The following is a 25644-nucleotide window of genomic DNA, read 5'->3' as shown; positions in this document are numbered from 1 at the left end:
ACCGAACTTAAACTGTACCAACCCAGACAAATCTACTAGAGCCATGACATTGATGTTGGACTGGGCCTGTGCAGTGAGGTGGTAGCTTTCCTTAGAGGAAAGTTACTACAGATATTGCAGGAGTTTCCCCTTGAAATCAGACATGTCTGTGGTAAGGACAACTTTATTGCTGATCGTCTTGAGGGTTGATAGTCAAGTTTTCGGTTTAGCCAGTGTGTAACCCTGGCGCACAATTTATTTTGACTGCACATTTTTCCAAATTGGACATGTTTTGTTTGGGCTTGTTCCAAGGGGACGAGAGTTATAGATGTTTGAGTTTTAGGCAACTATAGAGAAAAATATTTACCAAGTGTGTTCTCATTTAACTGTTAAGTCAGTAGATGCCATGTTCATGTTGGAGGAGGCGACACATTTATGGTGATTATGTAGTGCAACGGAAGTTCTGTTGGTGGTGAGCAAACGTGTCCAACAAAAATATTTAAGGTTAGGCATTAGGGTTAGCAGTAGAAATAGTCATATACACACACTAACATATTTATTTGTTGTCTTAAGGGGTTACAGGTTTTGGATTTTCCATTAATGTTTTGAGGTTGGACAAGAAGGGGCAAAGCTAACTATTCCTGTGAATCTTAGAATATGTCATGTCTAATGTGGTTTAAGTGTTGTGGTTGCAGGTTCACCTGCCTCATCTAAAGACTTATTTTGGGGGGCTGATATAGGCCACCAAGTGCTAACACTTTTGACGTCTGAATGTCTGGTGGCACCCAGGGAAAAATGACAATTACAAAATACCATAAACAGTGTATAGCATTACAATATTTATTTAGCATTTTAAAATACATTTAAGAAGTAACTTGCCCGAACAGCAACAACGTTCTCTCCAACAGTTACAGAAATGTTTTACTTGCTATGACTCATGTTGTTTATCTATCTTAGTGCATTCAACTAACTGTAAGGCATTCTGGTTAAGTGTCTACTAAATTACCTAACACCTTCCTAATATTGAGTTGCAACCCCCCCCCCCCCCCGGCCCTAAGAACAGCCTCAATTCGTTGGAAAACCATTCTTGATACACAGGAAACTGTTGACCTTGAAAAAACCCAGCAGCGTTGCAGTTCTTGACACACACAAACCGTTGCGCCTGGCACCTACTACCATACCCTGTTCAAAGGCACTTCAATCTGTTGTCTTGCCCATACACCTCTTGAATGGCACACAATCTGTCTCAATTGTCAGAAGGCTTAAAAATCCTTCTTTAACCTGTCTCCTCCCCTTCATCTACACTGATTGAAGTGGATTTAACAGGTGACATCAATAAGGGATCATAGCTTTCACCTGCATTCACCTGGTCAGTCTGTCATGGAAAGAGCAGGTGTTCCTAATCTTTTGTACACAGTGTATATGTAAAAATGAACATACCAACAGGAACCGCAAAGCACTTTGGGTATTATTATTGGCCTTGTTTCATGGTGAAGCACATTCAAAAAATACTCAGAAGGCTTTTGCAATTGTTAATCTTCACATATACAGTTAGAGTATATTTAGTTCATTTAGCAGATGCGCATATCGCACCATCAGACTTCTGATACCAATGCAGGGTGAAACGGGGCCACAAAATGCTACATTTAGAAAATACAAATTACAGCGCTCGAAGTGATAGTCATTATCTTAAACATAAATTATTCTAAAGTATTCCACCCTGAAACCATATAATTGTATGAAATGTGTCGAGTCATAATTCAATAATGTGTGTGACTAGGCCATTGTTACTATTTCGCAATATGAGCTGGGTATAGTTGAGACATTCAGGGACAACCGAACTGTCAACTTGTGATAACGTTGACACTGGAAAGAGGCCTCCCCACCCTATGGAGGAGAAAAACTGTTAGAAATGGCTAGGCTTGCAGAAGATGAAACATGTTGCAGAAGGGTGATAAACAATGTATGTGAACTTTGGAAAAATACAGCCCACCTAAAGAGAGGTGGAGTTTCTACTGATGTGAGTTCATTTGTGTGTTCTTATTTTGAAGTCAGAGCGCTCTCTGAATAAAGTATTGATCTATTGCAGAATCTGAGACTGTCTAATTCTTTATTAACCAGAGATTTACAGCCTCTAGGAAATAGACAAAGCTTGAGTGATAGTTGAGTTTAACCATTGAGATAGCAAAATTCGTGACAACTTGGTCTTTCGAGCCGGATCTCAATACCTGCCTCTCATCCCAGATGCACCGAAACCATGCATGGACGGATGACGGATCCGTGAAAGAAAGACCTGACCGCTGAACTGAGGGTCTATTTCAGGCCGGTGGTAGACTGGTCCACTACAGAGACGGTGATGAGATCCAACCTACATTGAATTCTCAGCTGCAAGAATAAGGTCAGTAATCTTTATTCATGGATTTGGGGGATAAATATCTGTAAACTGCATTAGATATAATATCGTTTTAATCCGTTGTAGAAAGGATAGTTACCACTAATAATCCAGCAGGATTTGTTCGGTATACCGTATTTTGGTGTTTAACGAGAGATAGTTTGAGGCATTAGTAGCTGGATAAATATAAAACGGGAGATGCAACAGAAGGACAACAAATTGTCAAACAGGGCACTTCCTGTATGGAATCCTCTCAGGTTTTTGCCTGCCATAGGAGTTCTGTTATACTCACAGACACCATTCAAACAGTTTTAGAAACTTTACAGTTTTCTATCCAAATCTACTAATTATATGCATATTCTCGTTTCTGGGCAAGAGTAGTAACCAGATTAAATCGGGTACGTTTTTTATCCGGCCGTGAAAAATACTGCCCCCTAGCCCAGACAGGTTAACCACACCCGTATGTCAAAGATTGTGTCCAACAGGTGAATTACAGAAGGTGATTCACTCAAGCCAACCAGGAGACTGGGTGTGGATCCAGTCCCTGAGGAGAAAAGACTGGAAGCAGCCCCGTTGGGAAGGCCCATACCAGGTTCTGTTAACCACCGCCTTTGCTGTTAGAATAGCTGAGAGAGCTAACTGGGTCCACGTTACCCACTGCAAAAAGGTAGGAACACATACAAGCACTGCTGATCAGAGTTAGGAGAAGAACCGAGTATCAACAGGGTTCGGGGGTTACTTCCTTAACGAAGATCCCCTATCCCGACCTTTCATCACTGTGTGTGCTCCTAGAGGTGCGAGTATGGGGTGGTTCCTGGCAGATAGGCTACAGACAGGAGGGGGGGGGGGGGGGGGGGTTGGCGGTTTTTGGGAATATGGGGGACCCTAAGCTGCATCATCGTACTAATAATCTTCCTAATCCATCCAGATCCACCACCAGTCGGCATAAATCGTACCGAATCTCTACCATTGTTGAGAAGCAAAAGACAAAATACTCAATATAAGGACAGCCAAGGAAGAGTGACATATATAATAGGGGTTAGAGAAGGACAAAACGCGAGATTTAAGATCAGGTCGGGTTACTGTAAGGAGATAACCGATGACAACACCCCCTTATACCTGTGTCAAACAATTATGTCCACATGTTCCCGGTCCCAGGTGTTTAAACACACATGGGGCAGGGAATATGAGACTAATATCTGGAAATGGAGTGCACGGTGGGGTGTTAAACGGAATAAGGATATTCTTTCATACATGTTGGGAATAGTAGTAACTATACAAAATGTAACTAGGAGAGACATAATTTGTATCTGGCATGCGCTGATAAGTATGGCAAGGATACCTGCCCCCATTTCAATTGACGGACACCACAGTGAAATACCCCGTAGTAAATCTATTATTAGGACCAAGGCGAGTTGATCATTCAGGTGGACATTCCTTTGATTCTACCCAATGTGAAGGATTTCCTTCTCCAAGAAAGGAACCAAGGGGAGGTAGAAGGAATACCAGATGAAAATCTCTGGTTGAGATGGATGAATTACACGGCCAGGGCTCTGGGCCAAACCAATTGTTATGCATGTTCTACGGGGCAACCAACTATGTTGACGGCCCCGATGCCACAGGTAATGTTTTCCTGCGTCTTAGACTTAGGGTCTAACCAAACTGAAGTCAATTGTACGGGGATTGGCCTTGCACGATTGAAAAGCTCCGCCACCCCACTGCCGTTCAAGGTGACTCCTGGGGAGTACCAGTGTTAAACATACGAATGGCACCAGAAATTTGGGTGCATTCAATGGCTGTAAAACTCTCGAATCTCGTGGTTCCTTTGACGGATGTCTGGTGGGCCTGTACTAGTAAAGGTAGACTCAAACAAGCATTGCCAAAAGGGTGGTTCGGCACTTGTGCCCCGGTGTTATTGGTTCAACCAGTGAGGATTAGTCATCAATGGCCAGTTGTGAGTAAAATGGACAGAAATAAGAGAAGTCTAGTCCTAGATGAGGGTAGCCCCATATGGATGGATTCCATAGGGATCCCTAGGGGAGTACCCAATGAATACAAGCCGTTGAATCAAAACAGGGGAAGGGTTCACTACTACTTTCTTTTGGTGGGTTACGATAAATAAAAATGTGGATTGGATAAACTATATCTATTATAACCAAGAAAGATTTGTTAATCAGACTAGGGATGCAGTAAGGGGACTCTCGACTCAGCTATCCACCACCTCCCTCAGTCACCAGAGATTTACGACCTCTGGGAAATAGACAAAGCTTGAGTGATAGTTGAGTTCAACCATTGAGATAGCAAAATTCCCGTGACACGAAGGTACCCTACATGACCAAAAGTATGTGGACACCTGTTCATCTAACACCTCATTCCAAAATCATTGGCATTAATATTGAGTTGGTCCCTCCTTTTCTGCTATAACAACTTCTGCTCTTCTGGGAAAGCTTTCCACAAGATGTTGGAACATTGCTGCGGGGACTTGCTTCCATTCAGCCACGAGCATAAGTGAGGTCGGGCACCGATGTTGGGAAATTAGGCCAGGCTTGCAGTCGCCATTCCAATTCATCCCAAAGGCTTTCGATGGGGTTGAGGTCAAGGCTTTGTGCAGGCCAGTCAAGTTCTTCCACACCGATCTTGACAAACCATCTCTGTATGGATCTCGCTTTGTGCACAGGAGCATTGTCATGCTGAAACAGGAAAGGGCCTTCTCCAAACTGTTGCCACAAAGTTGGAAGCACAGAATTGTATGTTGTAGCATTAAGATTTCCCGTCGCTGGAACTAAGGGGCCTAGCCCGAACCATGAAAAACAGCCCCAGACCATTATTCCTCATCCACCAAACTTTACAGTTGGCACTATGCATTGGGGCAGGTAGCGTTCTCTTGGCATCCCCCAAACCCAGATTAGTCCGTCGGACTACCAGATGGTGATTCATCACTCCAGAGAACGTGTTTCCACTGCTCCAAAGGTGGCGAGCTTTACACCACTCCAGCCGACGCTTCGCGTTGCACATGGTGATCTTAGGCTTGTGTGCAGCTGCTCGGCCTTGGAAACCCATTTCATGAAGCTCCCGACTAACAGATTTTTTATAGCACTTACCTGTGTACGCTCAAGAAAGGAATGAGGGACAGAGAGGAGGAGATGGAAACGCACGGTGGTGAGATTCTGTAGCTGAAGGTAATGTGTTATTTTTAATGAAAATATAAACAATGCCCTATTACTAGGCTATTCAACAGCCTACAATTTGAATTTGTATTTGGTAACTTTAATCAGCTGTTACGAATCCCTTTGGCCCTGCAGTCTAGGGGGGATGGAAATGAGACCCGTAACATAACTCATGCAAATTATAATAGTGATAAAGAACAGTGAGAACAAAAACCACAGACAACTTAAATTTACCGTCAAACACTAAAGGTTTATTTTAGAACACACGGTAAAGGGGGGCGGGAAGAGGGGCTGAGCTGGACCCAAGGAAAGAAACAATAATCCAAAACTAGACTAGTCTACTTCAAGAACAGCTAGCTAACTAACCAAAAATACAGTGGGTGGTCCGCCCAGTTCTAACTAGGGTATTTAGACAAGGGTTACCTACGGGTAATGTAGGCCCATGGGCGACTTGTCTTGGTACCCCCTTTTCCCACCAACAAACAAACAGTCAACACTTTAACAAAAACAATACTCACAGGCTGACGGACAAAGTGACATGTAGTTGCCAAAAGCGAGAGCTGTGTTCAGAGAGAGCTATAGACACAGAGAGTGAGATTGAACTAAAGACAAAACAACTGGCTGGGTTTTTAAACCAAGGGAAAGGGATGTGATTGGTTGAGGGAAAAGGAGCAGGTGTCTTGATTGGTGACTGATTGATGACTGATTGGGGAATATTGATTGTCACCTGTGAGGGGAGAAGGAGAGAAAAGAAACACACAGGATACATACACAGGATACCTGTATCCGTAACATCAGCCCTGCACAATCAATGAACCAACAGCATCGCCTAGGCCTATACGTTCTCTCCCAGACTCATGGATAGAACGTTTGGAGCGTAGCATAAGGAAACCAGTCCATCCAGTATGCGTGATAACAGTCCACACTCAAAGGCGATTACTTTGTTTAATTTTGGAGTATAGGCTAAACCAATTATGTACCAATATATTTTTTAATTTTTTTAACTTCTTTCTTCAAATTGCTCATGAAAGTGATGTCACTTTTTGGAGCCTAATGGAGATTGTTAAAAGCATGATACTGTAATGAAACAGGGAGGGAGCAGGTCTCGAACCCTCGACCTTCTAGCCCGAGGTCCGGCACACTATCGACCGTGTCGCAAAAGCATGCTCGTGCGGCAGAGTCGATTTCCAGACTTATAAACCCAGGGTCGTTACAATACTGTTTTGATGCAAAGTGTTTGATGCAAATGAAATCAAAAATCACATCGTGGTTAGAGGGACAATAGAGCCCTGAGTACCAGGCCATTAGGACCTGATGGGCTCTATGGGGCTTGGTCTAAAGTAGTGCACTATATAGGGAATAGGATTCTATAGGGCTCTGGTCCTAAGTAGTGCACTATATATATAGGGAATAGGGTTCTATAGGGCTCTGGTCTAAAGTAGTGCACTATATAGGGAATAGGGTTCTATAGGGCTCTGGTCCTAAGTAGTGCACTATATATAGGGAATAGGGTTCTATAGGGCTCTGGTCTATTGTAGTCCACTATATATAGGGAATAGGGTTCTATAGGGCTCTGGTCTATTGTAGTGCACTATATATAGGGAATAGGGTCCTATAGGGCTCTGGTCTAAAGTAGCGCACTATGTAGGGAATGCGGTGTTTTTAAATGTGTAGATTTTCCTTTTCTACAGCTCATTGGAACAGAGTTGTTGGGTAAATAAACAGCCGCCATTGTTTAGGAGCATGAGAACTTGGTGTTTATAAGGGGTTTTATGGATCGGCCCCTTTTTAAAAAAAACATTCGCCTAAAATGACCCAAATCTGTCTGTAGCTCAGGCCCTGAAGCAAGGATATGCATATTCTTGGTACCATTTGAAAGGAAACACTTTGAAGTTTGTGGAAATGTGAAAGGAATGTAGGAGAATATAACACATTAGATCTGGTAAAAGATAATACAAAGAAAAAAAAAAAACTTTTTCTTTGAAATGCAAGAGAAAGGTCATCATGTATTATTCCAGCCCAGGTGCAATTTAGATATTGGCAACTAGATGGCAGCAGTGTACGGGCAAAGTTTTAGACTGATCCAATGAACCATTGCATTTCGGTTCAAAATGTTCTATCAAGACTGAATGTGCCTAATTTGTTTATTAATAACTTTTCATGTTCAAAACTGTGCACTCTCCTCAAACAATAGCATGGTATTATTTCACTGTAATAGCTACTGTAAATTGGAGAGTGCATTAACAAGAATTTAAGCTTTCTGCCAATATCAGATATGTCTATGTCCTGGGAAATGTTCTTGTTACTTACAACCTCATGCTAATCGCATTAGCCTATGTTAGCTCAGCCGTCTCACAGGGGACCCACCAATCCTGAAGAAGATATAAGGGGTTGATTGGTGTTTTTATAAGGGGTAGATTGGGGTTTTATACGGGGGTTGATTTGGGTTTTATACAGGGGTTGATTGGTCTTTTATATGGGGGATGATTGTTGTTTTATATGGGGGATGATTGTTGTTTTATATGGGGGATGATTGGTGTTTTATAAGGGAGTTGATTGGTATTTTATACGGGGGTTGATTGGTGTTTTATAAGGGGTTGATTTGAATAAATTATTCTTCAGTAGATTTCACTGTGGTTTATTTGCTGGAATCCATTGTGAGATTCTCCATACAAGATTCTCTGACAAGATTCTTGATTTTTGGCCCTGATTTAGGCTCAGCGATGTTAGGATTTTTGAATTTGTTGTGTTCGCCCAACATTAGACAAGATTCTCTGACAATATTCTCTCAGACAATATTTTCCAGACAATGTCAGTGAGGGAAACCTTAAGTCCAAAAGATGCGTGTACACTGCTTCTGAACCCCAATTCATCCAATCATCTCCCTCCTTCCTCAGTCCTGCTCCCACCCCCCCAGGAGCTTTGTCCAATCATCTCTCTCCTTCCTCAGTTTTGTACCCACCTCCCAGGAGCCTTGTTCATCCCACTATCCACCACCAGAGCTCCCAACCAGTGAGGATCCCCCTTAGCCAATGAAATCTCTGAATCATTGGGCGAGTTTGGATGCTGAATGGCTGATTGGTTAGAGGACATGGAAGTGGAGGTGGAGATGTTGTTGAAGTTGTTTCTCAGTCCTCCATTGGTGCCACTGTTGCTACCTGCTCCTTGAGTACTGCTGCTGTTGAAATTGGCATGGTTACAAAAGTTGTTGTGGCTGGTACCATTGCAGAAGTTGGCTGGAGTAGTGGTGTTGGGGTTGGTGGTGCTGATAGTGCTGGGGTGCATTAATACTAGAGGAGCTGTTGTTGGGATTGTGAGCTGGGGTGCGAGAGGGGGGGTTAAAGGAGAACACTCTCTCCCCGCCACCTCCCTAGGGGCTGAGGGCTCCAGGCTATAGGCCTTTGGGTGACTGTGTGTTATCTGTCGAGACATCAGGCCCTGCCCGGGCCGGAGCTTCGATATGGGGCAGAGTTCCGGAGGGTTGCCAGGGTCAGGGAAGGAGAAGGCCGGAAGACAAGGACCCTCTCCCTCCTAACTCAGCCAGGGGAAGGCAGAGGGGGTGTATGACCCGGGGGTAGCAGACCTCCAGAGCCCACCATCAGAGGGGCCAGGGAGCTGGTGCTGCAATCCCAGGTGTGAGCTCCATCGGAGGGGGAACACAGTGGATGGGGGCTGGGGGAACATGGCTGGGGGAACACAGTGGATGGGGGTCTGGGGGCAGCTGTAGAAGCCAGACCTCTCGTATAGCGGCATGGAGGAGAAGATGTAGTCAAGGTGGCTGGAGTCGTGACGTGGATGGGGCCCGGCATGAAGGTGGCCCCCTCGATGTGCAGGAAGAGGGGGGAAGCGGCTGAACGAAGCACCGGGGCGCCGGCAGAGCAGTGAGACGCTGGAGGAGTGGGGGAAGACTGGGGAATGAACCCCCAGGAGGCGACTCAGACCCCCCCTCCCCAGGAGAGGAGTGGTTGGTCTCCTCATGCTCCTTGATCTGCTCCAGGTAGAACAGGGTTGAGTTCATTAGACAGCAAATGGAAGAAAACTGTTGTAAAATGTTTTTAATGTTTTCTGTTCTGCATACCCTAATGAACACAACCCAAGTCTCAATCATGGTGGACTGGTCTAACATAAACCTCTACAAGACGAATGCAATGGAATGAATGATGTGAGAGAGAAAATGTAATGATAGAGCAGAAGCCAAATAGAGCAGAAGAATTTAATGGCATTTTAAATGGAGGATGCCAAACCTGGAGATAGTTGGCTTCAAAGTCCTCATCGTCTTCCCCAAATGGATTTATCATTTGTTCTGCCACCTGTCCACACACAGAGAAAATCAACCATTATACAATCAACCATCCACCCTTCCCTCCCTCCCTCCTTCCCCACCTTGAGCCAGCCCATGTAGAAGAAGAACTGTAGCAGGGTGAAGACAGGCAGGTATAAGTCGATGTCGTTACCAGCGTAGCCCTGGGCGGGGTCTAAGACTGTCGACCAATCAGACACACCAGGAAGAAACTGTAGACTGCGACAGTCACCACCTAAAACAAAAAGACTACGGTCATTATCTAACACCAAAACACTACTGTCACTATCTAACACTACTGTCACTATCTAACACCAAAACACTACTGTCACTATCTAACACTACTGTCACTATCTAACACTACTGTCACTATCTAACACTACTGTCACTATCTAACACTACTGTCACTATCTAACACAAAAACACTACTGTCACTATCTAACACCACTGTCACTATCTAACACTACTGTCACTATCTAACACTACTGTCACTATCTAACACTACTGTCACTATCTAACACTACTGTCACTATCTAACACAAAAACACTACTGTCACTATCTAACACCACTGTCACTATCTAACACCACTGTCACTATCTAACACTACTGTCACTATCTAACACTACTGTCACTATCTAACATTACTGTCACTATCTAACACTACTGTCACTATCTAACATTACTGTCACTATCTAACATTACTGTCTCTATCTAACACAAAAACACTACTGTCACTATCTAACACTACTGTCACTATCTAACACTACTGTCACTATCTAACACTACTGTCACTATCTAACACTACTGTCACTGTCACTATCTAACACTACTGTCACTATCTAACACTACTGTCACTATCTAACACTACTGTCACTATCTAACACTACTGTCACTATCTAACACAAAAACACTACTGTCACTATCTAACACTACAGTCACTATCTAACACTACTGTCACTATCTAACATTACTGTCACTATCTAACACTACTGTCACTATCTAACATTACTGTCACTATCTAACACTACTGTCACTATCTAACACCAAAACACTACTGTCACTATCTAACACTACAACACTACTGTCACTATCTAACACTACTGTCACTATCTAACACTACTGTCACTATCTAACACTACTGTCACTATCTAACACAAAAACACTACTGTCACTATCTAACACCACTGTCACTATCTAACACTACTGTCACTATCTAACACTACTGTCACTATCTAACACTACTGTCACTATCTAACACTACTGTCACTATCTAACATTACTGTCACTATCTAACACTACTGTCACTATCTAACACTACTGTCACTATCTAACACTACTGTCACTATCTAACACTACTGTCACTATCTAACACTACTGTCACTATCTAACATTACTGTCACTATCTAACACTACTGTCACTATCTAACACTACTGTCACTATCTAACACTACTGTCACTATCTAACACTACTGTCACTATCTAACACTACAGTCACTATCAAACATTACTGTCACTATCTAACACTACTGTCACTATCTAACACTACTGTCACTATCTAACACTACTGTCACTATCTAACACTACTGTCACTATCTAACACTACTGTCACTATCTAACACTACTGTCACTATCTAACACTACAGTCACTATCAAACATTACTGTCACTATCTAACACTACTGTCACTATCTAACACTACTGTCACTATCTAACACTACTGTCACTATCTAACATTACTGTCACTATCTAACACTACTGTCACTATCTAACACTACTGTCACTATCTAACACTACTGTCACTATCTAACACTACTGTCACTATCTAACACCAAAACACTACTGTCACTATCTAACACTACTGTCACTATCAAACACTGTATATATGATGGCGTTAGCTGTATATATGATGGAGTTAGCTGTATATATGATGGAGTTAACAGTATATATGATGAGGTTTCCAGTATATATGATGACGTTACCAGTATATATGAAGTTACCTGTATGTATGATGAGGTTACCTGTATATATGATGAGCTTACCAGTGTATATGATGAGCTTACCAGTGTATATGATGAAGTTACCAGTGTGTATGATGAAGTTACCTGTATGTATGATGAGGTTACCAGTGTGTATGATGAAGTTACCAGTGTGTATGATGAAGTTACCAGTGTGTATGATGAAGTTACCAGTGTGTATAATGAGGTTACCAGTATATATGATGAGGTTACCAGTATATATGATGAGGTTACCAGTGTATGATGAAGTTACCTGTGTATGATGAGGTTACCTGTGTATGTTGAGGTTACCTGTGTAAATGAGGTTTCCTGTGTATATGAGGTTTCCTGTCTAAATGAGGTTACCTGTGTAAATGAGGTTACCTGTGTAAATGAGGTTACCTGTGTATATGATGAGGTTTCCTGTGTATATGATGAGGTTTCCTGTGTATATGATGAGGTTTCCTGTGTAAATGAGGTTACCTGTGTGCATGATGAGGTTACCTGTGTGCATGATGAGGTTACCTGTGTGTATGATGAGGCTACCTGTATATATGATGAGGCTACCTGTATATATGATGTTACCAGTGTATATGATGAGGTTACCTGTGTGTATGATGAGGTTACCTGTGTGTATGATGAGGTTACCTGTGTGCATGATGAGGTTACCTGTGTGCATGATGAGGTTACCTGTGTGCATGATGAGGTTACCTCTGTGCATGATGAGGTTACCTCTGTGCATGATGAGGTTACCTCTGTGCATGATGAGGTTACCTCTGTGCATGATGAGGTTACCTGTGTGTATGATGAGGTTACCTGCGTGTATGATGAGGTTACCTGTGTATATGATGAGGTTACCAGTGTGTATGATGAGGTTACCAGTGTGTATGATGAGGTTACCTGTGTGTATGATGAGGTTTCCTGTGTGTAAATGAGGTTTCCTGTGTGTATGATGAGGTTACCTGTGTAAATGAGGTTTCCTGTGTGTATGATGAGGTTACCTGTGTAAATGAGGCTACCTGCGTGTATGATGAGGTTACCTGTGTAAATGAGGTTTCCTGTGTGTAAATGAGGTTTCCTGTGTGTATGATGAGGTTACCTGCGTAAATGAGGCTACATGCGTGTATGATGAGGTTACCTGTGTAAATGAGGTTTCCTGTGTGTAAACGAGGTTTCCTGTGTGTATGATGAGGTTACCTGCGTAAATGAGGCTACCTGCGTGTATGATGAGGTTACCTGTGTGTATGATGAGGTTACCTGCGTAAATGAGGCTACCTGCGTGTATGATGAGGTTACCTGTGTAAATGACGAGGTTACCTGTGTGTATGATGCTGAAGGAGTAGTGTAGTGAATATGATCAGTTCTCTCCACAGCAGCTTGTAGATGCTTCCCTTCCATTCCCTCCGCGAGTATGTTACCGTCATCGCTACCCATCACTGGCCAGGCTGGCTGGCTGGTTTGTTGACTAGCTGGCTGGCTGGTTGGTTGACTAGCTGGTTGGTTGACTGGCTGGCTGGCTGGTTGACTGGCTGGCTGGCTGGCTGGTTGACTGGCTGGCTGGCTGGCTGGCTGGTTGGTTGGCTGGCTGGCTGGCTGGCTGGTTGACTGGCTGGCTGGCTGGCTGGCTGGTTGGTTGGTTGGCTGGCTGGTTGACTGGCTGGCTGGCTGGCTGGTTGACTGGTTGGTTGGTTGGCTGGCTGGCTGGCTGGTTGACTGGCTGGCTGGCTGGTTGGTTGACTAGCTGGTTGGTTGACTGGCTGGCTGGCTGGCTGGTTGACTGGCTGGCTGGCTGGCTGGTTGGCTGGCTGGTTGACTGGCTGGCTGGTTGGTTGGTTGGTTGGCTGGCTGGCTGGCTGGTTGACTGGCTGGCTGGCTGGCTGGCTGGTTGACTGGCTGGCTGGCTGGTTGGTTGGTTGACTAGCTGGTTGACTGGCTTCAGCACAGACTGAGAAAGCTGCCCTCTGTGTATCAATGTGTTCCTCCACCTACTGTAACTTTGTCAGTTTCACAAGTCTACTCTCCAAAACACTGACGGCGGTCACACATCTACTCAAACACAAACTAATTCTTATAGGTATTATCTCATGGATCCACAATCTGAAGACATAGTGCTATTTAAGGTTAAAGTTCAGCAGAAGGGCAGAGAGAGAGAGAAAGTAGGATGTGGTAGTTAACAGAGAGTCATTTCATAGACACTCAGCATCACATACGGAGCTATCCACAGATAATCAATCACATGGGCCTGGACTAAAGCTTTCCAACTCAATCGAGATCATAATATTCACATCCATTTATCTACATTTTTGTAGATTGATTGTATATTATATCTACAGTATACTCACTGTGCATCACACACATTACAGAGAGATGAATAACTAAAAAAAAATCGAATATGTATTCAGTTCCCTTTAGTTATACCCTATTGAATACAAGTTATACAATGATTGATCAGATTGATTGCATATGATATACTCACTGTGCGTTAAGGGAAGGTGTGTTGCCAGTCTTGGTAGAGAATGTTGGAGTGACAGATGTGGGAGAGGAAAGGAGAGGGACTCGTAGACCTCCGAAAGGAGAATGAGGGACTCGTAGACCTCCGAAAGGAGAGGAAAAGAGAGCACTTGTAGACCTCTGGTCACTTGATGTGTTAATAAGCTGTTTCTGCAACAAAGCTTCATTGTAAGGCCTGGTCCCGAGTTAATCTCAAATCTGTGTACAACACAGCACACATTAAAACATTACATGTTTAAAGTAACAACCACATTTCTATTGAAAAAAAAATTATTCAGTGGTTGTCAGACCAGGCTGCAACATATCGCAACCAAGCAAAAACCCGTAACCCAATTATTTTGTAAGATCACATATTAAATGAATATCTCCCAACTCTCCCTCTTCATTTCTCATGTAAGAGAGTTAGCATGGCGACTAGTAACTCTAACCTTACTTGGGACCCGGAGAGTTGCGTTGGGCTTCGGCATAGCGGGCTAACGGACTCTGATATGGGTTTGAGCCTTGGCCGTACATACACACACACACAAACACTTATTTTGTTCTATCATTTGCCACATGTGTTCGACATAATGTGTGTCCTCCAATCTATTCTGAAAGGAAAAGGGTCTATTCTATCCTTGTAACCAGAGGATCTATCAGAATGGTGGGCTGAGTTCTTCAACAAGTATAGCTACATTTCTTTAACTAGGCAAGTCAGTTAAGAACAATTTGTTATTTACAGTGATGGCCTACCCCGGCCAAACCCAGACGACACTGGGCCAATTGTGCGCTGCCCTATGGGACTCCCAATCACGGCCGGTTGTGATACAGCCTGGATTCGAACCAGGGTGTCTGCAGTGACACCTCTAGCACTGAGATGCAATGCCTTAGACCACTGCGCCACTCGGGAGGCCCATGCTAACCACAGAGAACTTAAATTGTTGAAACTAATGAATTTATACACTTTATATACAGCAGTATGTGGACACCTCTTCAAATTAGTGGATTTGGCTATTTCAGCCACACCCGCTGCTGACAGATGTATAAAATCGAGCACACAGTGATGCAATCTCCATAGACAAACATTGGCAGTAGAATGGCTCATACTGAAGAGCTCAGTGACTTTCAACGTGGCACCGTCATACAATGCCACCTTTCTAACAAGTCAGTTCATCAAATTTCTGCCCTGCTAGAGTTTCCCCGGTCAACTGTAAGTGCTGTTATTGTGAAGTGGAAACGTTTAGGAGCAACAATGGCAAGTGGCAGGCCACACAAGCTCACAGAACGGGACCGCCGAGTGTTGAAGTGGGTAGCGTGTACAAATCGTCTGTCCTCGGTTGCAACACTCAGTACCTAGTTCCAAACTGTCTCTGGAAGCTGAAACTGTTCACCGGGAGCTTCATGAAATGGGTTTCCTTGGCCGAGCAGCAGCACACAAGCCTAAGAACACCATGCACAATGCCAAGTGTCGGCTGGAGTGGTGTAAAGCTCGACTGGACTGATCTAGGTTTGGCGAATGTCAGGAGAACGCTACCTGCCCCAATGCATAGTGCCAACTGTAAAGTTTGGTGGAGGAGGAATAATGGTCTAGGGCTGTTTTTCATGGTTTGGGCTAGGCCCCTTAGTTCCAGTGAAGGGAAATCTTAATACTACAGCATACAATTTCATTCTAGATGATTCTATGCTTCCAACTTTGTGGCAACAGTTTGGGGAAGGCTCTTTCCTGTTTCAGCATGACAATGCCCCTTATGCACAAAGTTGGGATCCATACAGAAATGGTTTGTCGAAATCGGTGTGGAAGAACTTGACTGGCCTGCACAGAGCCCTGACCTCAACCCCATCGAACGCCTTTGGGATGAATTGGAATGGCGACTGCGAGCCAGGCCTAATCGCCCAACATCATGGCCCGATTTCACTAATGCTCTTGTGGCTGAATGGAAGCAAGTCCCCCACAGCAATGTTCCAACATCTAGTGGAAAGCCTTTCTAGAAGAGTGGAGGTTGTTATAGCAGGAAAAGGGGGGGCAACTCCATAGTAACGCCCATGATTTAGGAATGAGATGTTCGACGAGCAGGTGTCCACATACTTTTGGTCATGTAGTGTAATTGTGATTTAAACCTCTCCATCGCCACCTGGTGGTAGTAATGCGCATTGCAGGTCAGCAGGAGGCGTGAGGTGTTTGTAATATTAACCGGTTCAATGAAGAGAACAATAACACGAACTGAACAGGAGGGTGAACTTCGGACTGTGCTGTTGTTTCTGTCCTCTGCAACTTTCGGTCGAATGACATAACATGTCACTAAGATTAAGAACATTTTCAGTATTTTGTTCACTATTTTGCCATTAATTGATTACCAAGTTTGGACAATACATGGTGAGTTGCTATACCTTCTGCATTCCATTGTCAAAAGTTTGCGTAGCGGTCCATACTCCGTCTAGCCAGTCAATCTATAAACTTGTCTGAATAAATAACCCATCCTAAACGAATAGGCTTACATAACATAAAAACGCAATTTGATAGGTATGCCCATTTTTTTTGCGTGATTATTTATATGAAAGAAAATAACACATTAAGTTTCATTTGGCCAGGAGAGGGGCGAGTTGAAGTCCCCGGCGGGAGTGGAGTGGACTGGTCGGTTGATTAAAATTAGGCCTAGGGCCTCATTGATTCAGCAGATTGAAAGTCCACCGAAGTATTTTCTATTCTATTCTGATATATTATATTCTAATCTAATGTATTATCATTTATTCTATCTATTAATGTTACATGCCTTTATGTTTTCCAGGTAGGCATCAGGTAAAACATGCGGAACCAAGGAAAGTGTATTTCAGACTACTCGAGTGAGGGGGTCCTACTACACAAGAGGTAAAGTAAAAGAAGATAGGAGAAGGTGGAAGAACTCTTCCCTCACAGAAGCCACAGCCTTCACAGTAACTGAAGTGACATTAAACTGCAGTTGGATTAGTGACTCTGCCTGGAAAACATGGATGCTTTTGAGGGTCTCCACAGTGTCCAGCTGTCCTCCTCTCCACCACTTGTCTCTGCCACCAACCCAGGGTACGAGGTTCTAGTATCAGCCAGATCTGGTGTCCAGGTATACTCCAACACCACGTTCTATGGTAAACCCAGTGTTCTGGAGCAGGCTCAGAAGAGAGGGAGAGCCAAATATCACTCCCACCGAGAGGAGACTAAAGAAGAGAGGTGTGAGGTTGGAAGGTAAGACAACATTATGGGTTTGATTTGTTATTGTCCTTCACAGCTGTAGGTTGGTTCCAAGCCTGTAGCTTTTAGGATCGTCTTCGTATAACCATAACGAATCTCCATTTTATTTTCTACCACATTAATGTCATATGCCAGATATACTGTGAACGCCAATATTCTGTTTGACAATAATGTGTTCTAACAACACCACCCTGGGGAAATATTTGGTCGTGTTTCTTTTTAAACTGGAAACGGGTTGGGATGGGAGGATGCGTGTCATCATGTGATTAACGGCAGATCGACAACACATTTCGTCCTTTTAATAACTATCGGAATGAGCAGGAATGAATATAGACTTATCTTACGAAGCATCGCCAACAAAGACGTATATAGCGACTCAAAACTTGGGAGTAACAAAATAACATTCGACTAACTTTATCTCGTTTGATATCTCGATGAAACATTGTAGCCCATAGCGTTTCGTCAACATTATTTAATAGTAACATTGTTTTGATTGCATCCTTGTAAATGGAATGATATCGTCAGCAAGATATGAACGGTTACTGGAACAATTGATGGAATTCATGGAAACATAAACTGATGCCATCGAGGTCACGGCGACGGTACGAGGTGAATCTTCTAGCCGGGTGGTGAGAGGGTAAGGGCGGAGAGCTAGAATGGGAAATCCGGTGAATGTGTGCTGTTCCGATTGGACATAATGGTATTAGGACAAGTTCAGCCTCGCGTGTTGTTGCGATTCTTAACGACGGATTGATGTTTATAATGTTATTGTTTTCAATTATATATATTTTTGAGGATAATCATTGATAATGATCTGATGATGATGATGATGATGTATACTTCTAGACAAACGTGATCAGTACAAATATGCAGACGTTGGATTCATGTTATGAAACACATTATGATCAGGATATACAACGGCTGTCAGCCAATTCAGGGCTCGAACCACCCATTTTATAATAGAGATATATCGTATGTCCTGATTCCTAGTCACCTTACCCCCTATATATATCTACCTCTATTCATCCAGTATCCTTGGAGATATGCTACTGGAACTGACCCTGCTTACTTAAGTGTGTCTTTCTTATTTGTATATCTTGTGTGTTTTTGTTATACCTTGTTTTTCTTCTTCTTCTAGTATTACATTGTTATTGATTACTGTATTGTAGGGGTTAGAGTTTACAAGAACGGCATTTCACTGTTACTTGTGCACGTGACATTAACTTGAAACTTGAGATAAACACAGTGTACAAAACATTAACACCCTCCTAATACTTTAGTGAAATATAATATCTGTTTTGGGCTTCTTGCGGTCAGTTTGCAGTCTACAAAGTATTTGTAATTAGGTTCCGGCACCCTGACCATCGCTCCAAAAAAATAAATAAAACTAATCGTCCAGGGGCTGAATCTACTTGTTGATCATGGTTACACAGACTATCTGAATTGATCTTGCACTGATTCTATTCGCAACAACACCTCTATATAAACGCACACTACACTGATACCCTCGCCCCCCATCACACACGCATATCGAGACAACACACACACTTTCACATTCGTCATTTGCTGCTGCTACTCGGTTTTTTGTTTATTTTCTCTTATTATTATCTATCCTGATGTCTAGTCACTTTACCCTGCCTTCATGTACATGTCTACAGTGCATTCGGAAAGTATTCAGACCCCTTGACTTTTTCCACATTTTGTTAACGTTACAGCCTTATTCTACACGCAATACCCAATAATGACAAAGCAAAAACCCGGAAATATCACATTTACATAAGTATTCAGACCGTTTACTCAATACTTTGTTGAAGCACCTTTGACAGAGATTATAGCCTCAGGTCTTCTTGGCTATGACGCTACAAGCTTGGCACCTGTATTTGGGGAGTTATTCCCATTCTTCTCTGCAGATCCTCTCAAGCTCTGTCAGGTTGGATTTTGAGCATCACTGCACAGCTATTTTCAGGTCTCTCCAGAGATGTTCGATCAGGTTCAAGTCCGTGCTCTGGCTGGGCCAGTCAAGGACATTCAGAGACTTGACCCGAAGCCAGTCCTGTGTTGTCTTGGCTGTGTGCTTAGGGTCTTTGTCCTGTTGAACCTTCTCCCCAGTCTGAGGTCCTGAGCACTCTGGAGCAGGTTTTCATCAAGGATCTCTCTGTACTTTGCGCTGTTCATCTTTCCCTCGATCCTGACTAGTCTCCCAGTCCCTGTCACTGAAAAACGTCCCACAGCATGATGCTGCCAGCACCACGCTTCACCATAAGGGTAGGGCCAGGTTTCCTCCAGACGTGACGCTTGGCATTCAGGCCGAAGAGTTCAATCTTGGTTTCATCAGACCAGAGAATCTTGTTTCTCATGGTCACAGAGTCCTTTAGGTGCCTTTTGGCAAACTCCAAGCAGGCTGTCATGTGCCTTTTACTGAGGAGTGGCTTCCGTCTGGCCACTACCATAAAGGCCTGATTGGTTGAGTTCTGCAGAGATGGTTGTCCTTCTGGAAGGTTCCTCCCACCTCCACAGAGGAACTCTGGAATTCTTCCATTTGAAAATAATGGAGGTCACTGTGTTCTTGGGGAGCTTCAATGCTGCAGACATTTTTACTGGAACCCTTCCCCTGATCTGTGCCTCGACACAATCCTGTGTCGGACCTCTACAGATAATTCCTTCAACTTCATGGCTTGGTGTTTGTTCTGACATGCACTGTCAACTGTGGGACCTTTTATATAGACAGGTGTGTGCCTTTCCAAATCATGTCCAACCAATTGAATTTACCACAGGTGGACTCCAATCTCAAGGATGATCAATGGAAACAGGATGCACCTGAGCTAAATTTTGAGTCTTGCAGAAAAGAGTCTGAATACTTAAGTAAATAAGGTATTTCTGTTTAATATTTTTAATAAATTAGCAAAAAATTAAAAACAGCCATTTTCGATTTCTTTATGGGGTATTGTGTGTAGAATGAGGATTTGTTTTTATTCAATACATTTCAGAATAAGTCTTTAATGTAACAAAATGTCAAAAAAGGGAAGGGGTCTGAATACTTTCCGAATGCACTATCTCAAATAACTCGTACCTCTGCACATTGATCTGGTACTGGTACTCCTTGTTAATAGCTCCACATTGATCTGGTACTCCCTGTATATAGCTCCACATTGATCTGGTACTGGTACTCCCTGTATATAGCTCCACATTGATCTGGTACTGGTACTCCCTGTTTATAGCTCCACATTGATCTGGTACTGGTCCTCCCTGTATATAGCTCCACATTGATCTGGTACTGGTACTCCCTGTATATAGCTCCACATTGATCTGGTACTGGTTCTCCCTGTATATAGCTCCACATTGATCTGGTACTGGTTCTCCCTGTATATAGCTCCACATTGATCTGGTACTTCCTGTATATAGCTCCACATTGATCTGGTACTTCCTGTATATAGCTCCACATTGATCTGTTACTTCCTGTATATAGCTCCACATTGATCTGGTACTGGTACTTCCTGTATATAGCTCCACATTGATCTGGTACTGGTACTCCCTGTATATAGCTCCACATTGATCTGGTACTGGTACTCCCTGTATATAGCTCCACATTGATCTGGTACTGGTTCTCCCTGTATATAGCTCCACATTGATCTGGTACTGGTTCTCCCTGTATATAGCTCCACATTGATCTGGTACTGGTTCTCCCTGTATATAGCTCCACATTGATCTGGTACTTCCTGTTTATAGCTCCACATTGATCTGGTACTGGTACTCCCTGTTTATAGCTCCACATTGATCTGGTACTGGTACTCCCTGTATATAGCTCCACATTGATCTGGTACTGGTACTCCCTGTATATAGCTCCACATTGATCTGGTACTGGTACTCCCTGTATATAGCTCCACATTGATCTGGTACTGGTTCTCCCTGTATATAGCTCCACATTGATCTGGTACTGGTTCTCCCTGTATATAGCTCCACATTGATCTGGTACTGGTTCTCCCTGTATATAGCTCCACATTGATCTGGTACTGGTTCTCCCTGTATATAGCTCCACATTGATCTGGTACTCCCTGTATATAGCTCCACATTGATCTGGTACTCCCTGTATATAGCTCCACATTGATCTGGTACTCCCTGTATATAGCTCCACATTGATCTGGTACTCCCTGTATATAGCTCCACATTGATCTGGTACTGGTACTCCCTGTATATAGCTCCACATTTATCTGGTACTGGTACTCCCTGTATATAGCTCCACATTGATCTGGTACTCCCTGTATATAGCTCCACATTGATCTGGTACTCCCTGTATATAGCTCCACATTGATCTGATACTGGTACTCCCTGTATATAGCTCCACATTGTACTGGTACTACCTGTATATAGCTGCACATTGATCTGGTACTCCCTGTATATAGCTCCACATTGATCTGGTACTCCCTGTATATAGCTCCACATTGATCTGGTACTCCCTGTATATAGCTCCACATTGATCTGGTACTCCCTGTATATAGCTCCACATTGATCTGGTACTCCCTGTATATAGCTCCACATTGATCTGGTACTCCCTGTATATAGCTCCACATTGATCTGGTACTCCCTGTATATAGCTCCACATTGATCTGGTACTGGTACTCCCTGTATATAGCTCCACATTGATCTGGGTCTGGTACTCCCTGTATATAGCTCCACATTGATCTGGTACTTCCTGTATATAGCTCCACATTGATCTGGTACTGGTTCTCCCTGTATATAGCTCCACATTGATCTGGTACTCCCTGTATATAGCTCCACATTGATCTGGGTCTGGTACTCCCTGTATATAGCTCCACATTGATCTGGTACTTCCCTGTATATAGCTCCACATTGATCTGGTACTGGTTCTCCCTGTATATAGCTCCACATTGATCTGGTTCTCCCTGTATATAGCTCCACATTGATCTGGTACTCCCTGTATATAGCTCCACATTGATCTGGGTCTGGTACTCCCTGTATATAGCTCCACATTGATCTGGTACTTCCTGTATATAGCTCCACATTGATCTGGTACTGGTACTCCCTGTATATAGCTCCACATTGATCTGGTTCTGGTACTCCCTGTATATAGCTCCACATTGATCTGGTACTACCTGTATATAGCTGCACATTGATCTGGTACTCCCTGTATATAGCTCCACATTGATCTGGTACTGGTTCTCCCTGTATATAGCTCCACATTGATCTAGTACTGGTACTTCCTGTATATAGCTCCACATTGACCTGGTACTCCCTGTATATAGCTCCACATTGATCTGGTACTCCCTGTATATAGCTCCACATTGATCTGGTACTCCCTGTATATAGCTCCACATTGATCTGGTACTCCCTGTATATAGCTCCACATTGATCTGGTACTCCCTGTATATAGCTCCACATTGATCTGGTACTGGTTCTCCCTGTATATAGCTCCACATTGATCTAGTACTGGTACTTCCTGTATATAGCTCCACATTGACCTGGTACTCCCTGTATATAGCTCCACATTGATCTGGTACTGGTTCTCCCTGTATATAGCTCCACATTGATCTGGTACTGGTTCTCCCTGTATATAGCTCCACATTGACCTGGTACTCCCTGTATATAGCTCCACATTGATCTGGTACTGGTTCTCCCTGTATATAGCTCCTCATTGATCTGGTACTGGTTCTCCCTGTATATAGCTCCACATTGACCTGGTACTCCCTGTATATAGCTCCACATTGATCTGGTACTGGTTCTCCCTGTATATAGCTCCACATTGATCTAGTACTGGTTCTCCCTGTATATAGCTCCACATTGACCTGGTACTCCCTGTATATAGCTCCACATTGATCTGGTACTGGTTCTCCCTGTATATAGCTCCACATTGATCTGGTACTGGTTCTCCCTGTATATAGCTCCACATTGATCTGGTTCTCCCTGTATATAGCTCCACATTGATCTGGTACTCCCTGTATATAGCTCCACATTGACCTGGTACTCCCTGTATATAGCTCCACATTGATCTGGTACTGGTACTCCCTGTATATAGCTCCACATTGATCTGGTACTGGTTCTCCCTGTATATAGCTCCACATTGATCTGGTACTGGTTCTCCCTGTATATAGCTCCACATTGATCTGGTACTCCCTGTATATAGCTCCACATTGATCTGGTACTGGTAGTCCCTGTATATAGCTCCACATTGATCTGGTACTGGTACTCCCTGTATATAGCTCCACATTGATCTGGTACTGGTAGTCCCTGTATATAGCTCCACATTGATCTGGTACTGGTACTCCCTGTATATAGCTCCACATTGATCTGGTACTGGTACTCCCTGTATATAGCTTCATTCAGTCTACACCCGTTGTATTCAATGTCACAAACAAAATTTGATTTGACAACCAATTCCTTATTATATTCCTTTTTAAAAATGTATTTAACTAAGTCATTTAAGAATAAATTATTTTTCACAATGACGGCCTACCCCGGCCAAACCCTAACCCGGACCACGCTGGGTCAATTGTGCGCCGCCCTATGCGACACCCAATCACGGCTGGTTGTGATACAGCCTGGAATTGAACCAGGGTCTGTAGTGACACCTCTAGCACTGAGTTGCAGTGCCTTAGACCGCTGTGCCACTCGAGAGCCCCCCCTAGTAACTACCTAACTATCTCAATATCTCAAACAAGCAGCTGAAGGGGCTAGTTAGCTTACATGTTCATGTAGCCATTGCACTTAACAGACAAGTTTTTAAATCTCGTCTTTTGATGTTTTCTAAAGGTTGGTAGACCTGGAGCCAGGTCCAATCCCCAGGGTGGAGGGTAGAGGGCAGGGTGACCCCAGGCCCACCAGGCCCCAGGAGCAGGGTACCCAGGCCAGGGGCAGAGAGGGCAGCAGGCTGGAGCGTGCTGCCCCGCTGGAGGGTGCCCGGGGCGGGGAGCATGAAGACAATGTGTCCCGCCTCCGGAGCTCTTCCCTGGAGATCAGAGAGAAGGGATCAGAGATCCTCAGAGAGCAGCTAGATGCTGCACAGAAGGTGGCTGAGGCCCATCTTGTTATACAGTACACCTCTTCTATTCTGACCCAGTTCTACCCTACACCTCTTCTATTCTGCTGCAGTTCTTCTATTCTGACCCAGTGCTACCCTTCACCTCTTCTATTCTGACCCAGTTCTAGCCTTCACCTCTTCTATTCTGACCCAGTTCTAGCCTTCACCTCTTCTATCCTGACCCAGTTCTAGCCTTCACCTCTTCTATTCTGACCCAGTTCTAGCCTTCACCTGTTCTATCCTGACCCAGTTCTAGCCTTCACCTCTTCTATTCTGACCCAGTTCTAGCCTTCACCTCTTCTATTCTGACCCAGTTCTAGCCTTCACCTCTTCTATTCTGACCCAGTTCTAGCCTTCACCTCTTCTATTCTGACCCAGTTCTAGCCTTCACCTCTTCTATTCTGACCCAGTTCTAGCCTTCACCTCTTCTATTCTGACCCAGTTCTAGCCTTCACCTGTTCTATCCTGACCCAGTTCTAGCCTTCACCTGTTCTATCCTGACCCAGTTCTAGCCTTCACCTCTTCTATTCTGACCCAGTTCTAGCCTTCACCTCTTCTATTCTGACCCAGTTCTAGCCTTCACCTCTTCTATTCTGACCCAGTTCTAGCCTTCACCTCTTCTATTCTGACCCAGTTCTAGCCTTCACCTCTTCTATTCTGACCCAGTTCTAGCCTTCACCTCTTCTATTCTGACCCAGTTCTAGCCTTCACCTCTTCTATTCTGACCCAGTTCTAGCCTTCACCTGTTCTATCCTGACCCCAGTTCTAGCCTTCACCTCTTCTATTCTGACCCAGTTCTAGCCTTCACCTCTTCTATTCTGACCCAGTTCTAGCCTTCACCTGTTCTATCCTGACCCAGTTCTAGCCTTCACCTGTTCTATCCCCTCCCAGGAGCTGAAGCTGAAGGATAAGGAGTGTGAGCGTCTGTCACAGATCCGGGATCAACTAGAGCAGGAGCTGGAGGAGCTAACTGCCAGTCTGTTTGAGGTAGGAAGGACTGACTACTAGGCCTGCTACAACCTACAGCTAGCCGAACTGGTGAAGGACTGACTACTAGGCCTGCTAC

The 25644-nt window shown here is 43.8% G+C and overlaps 1 protein-coding gene across 4 annotated transcripts in view; it reads left to right on the top strand.

The window, feature by feature from the left end:
* Positions 1 to 25644, top strand: part of rab3il1 (RAB3A interacting protein (rabin3)-like 1) — a 43729-nt gene continuing 18085 nt past the window's right edge. For 2 of the 4 annotated variants that reach the window (XM_045705988.2, XM_045705984.2), the window contains exons 1-4: positions 16472 to 16696; positions 17109 to 17539; positions 24311 to 24566; positions 25470 to 25565. In XM_045705988.2, the coding sequence (XP_045561944.1) occupies positions 17307 to 17539; positions 24311 to 24566; positions 25470 to 25565 (585 nt within the window). In that variant the 5' untranslated portion in view covers positions 16472 to 16696; positions 17109 to 17306. Of the gene's footprint in view, positions 152 to 2223; positions 2378 to 16471; positions 16697 to 16911; positions 17016 to 17108; positions 17540 to 24310; positions 24567 to 25469; positions 25566 to 25644 lie in introns of those variants that run through there. The other 2 variants (XM_045705986.2, XM_045705985.2) reach the window with 2 other exon arrangements.

Source organism: Salmo salar, chromosome 23, assembly GCF_965601325.2.
Source record: "Salmo salar chromosome 23, fSalSal1, whole genome shotgun sequence".
In the NCBI taxonomy this organism is placed as follows: Eukaryota; Metazoa; Chordata; class Actinopteri; order Salmoniformes; family Salmonidae; genus Salmo; species Salmo salar.
This window is presented reverse-complemented; position numbering and strand designations above follow the sequence as displayed.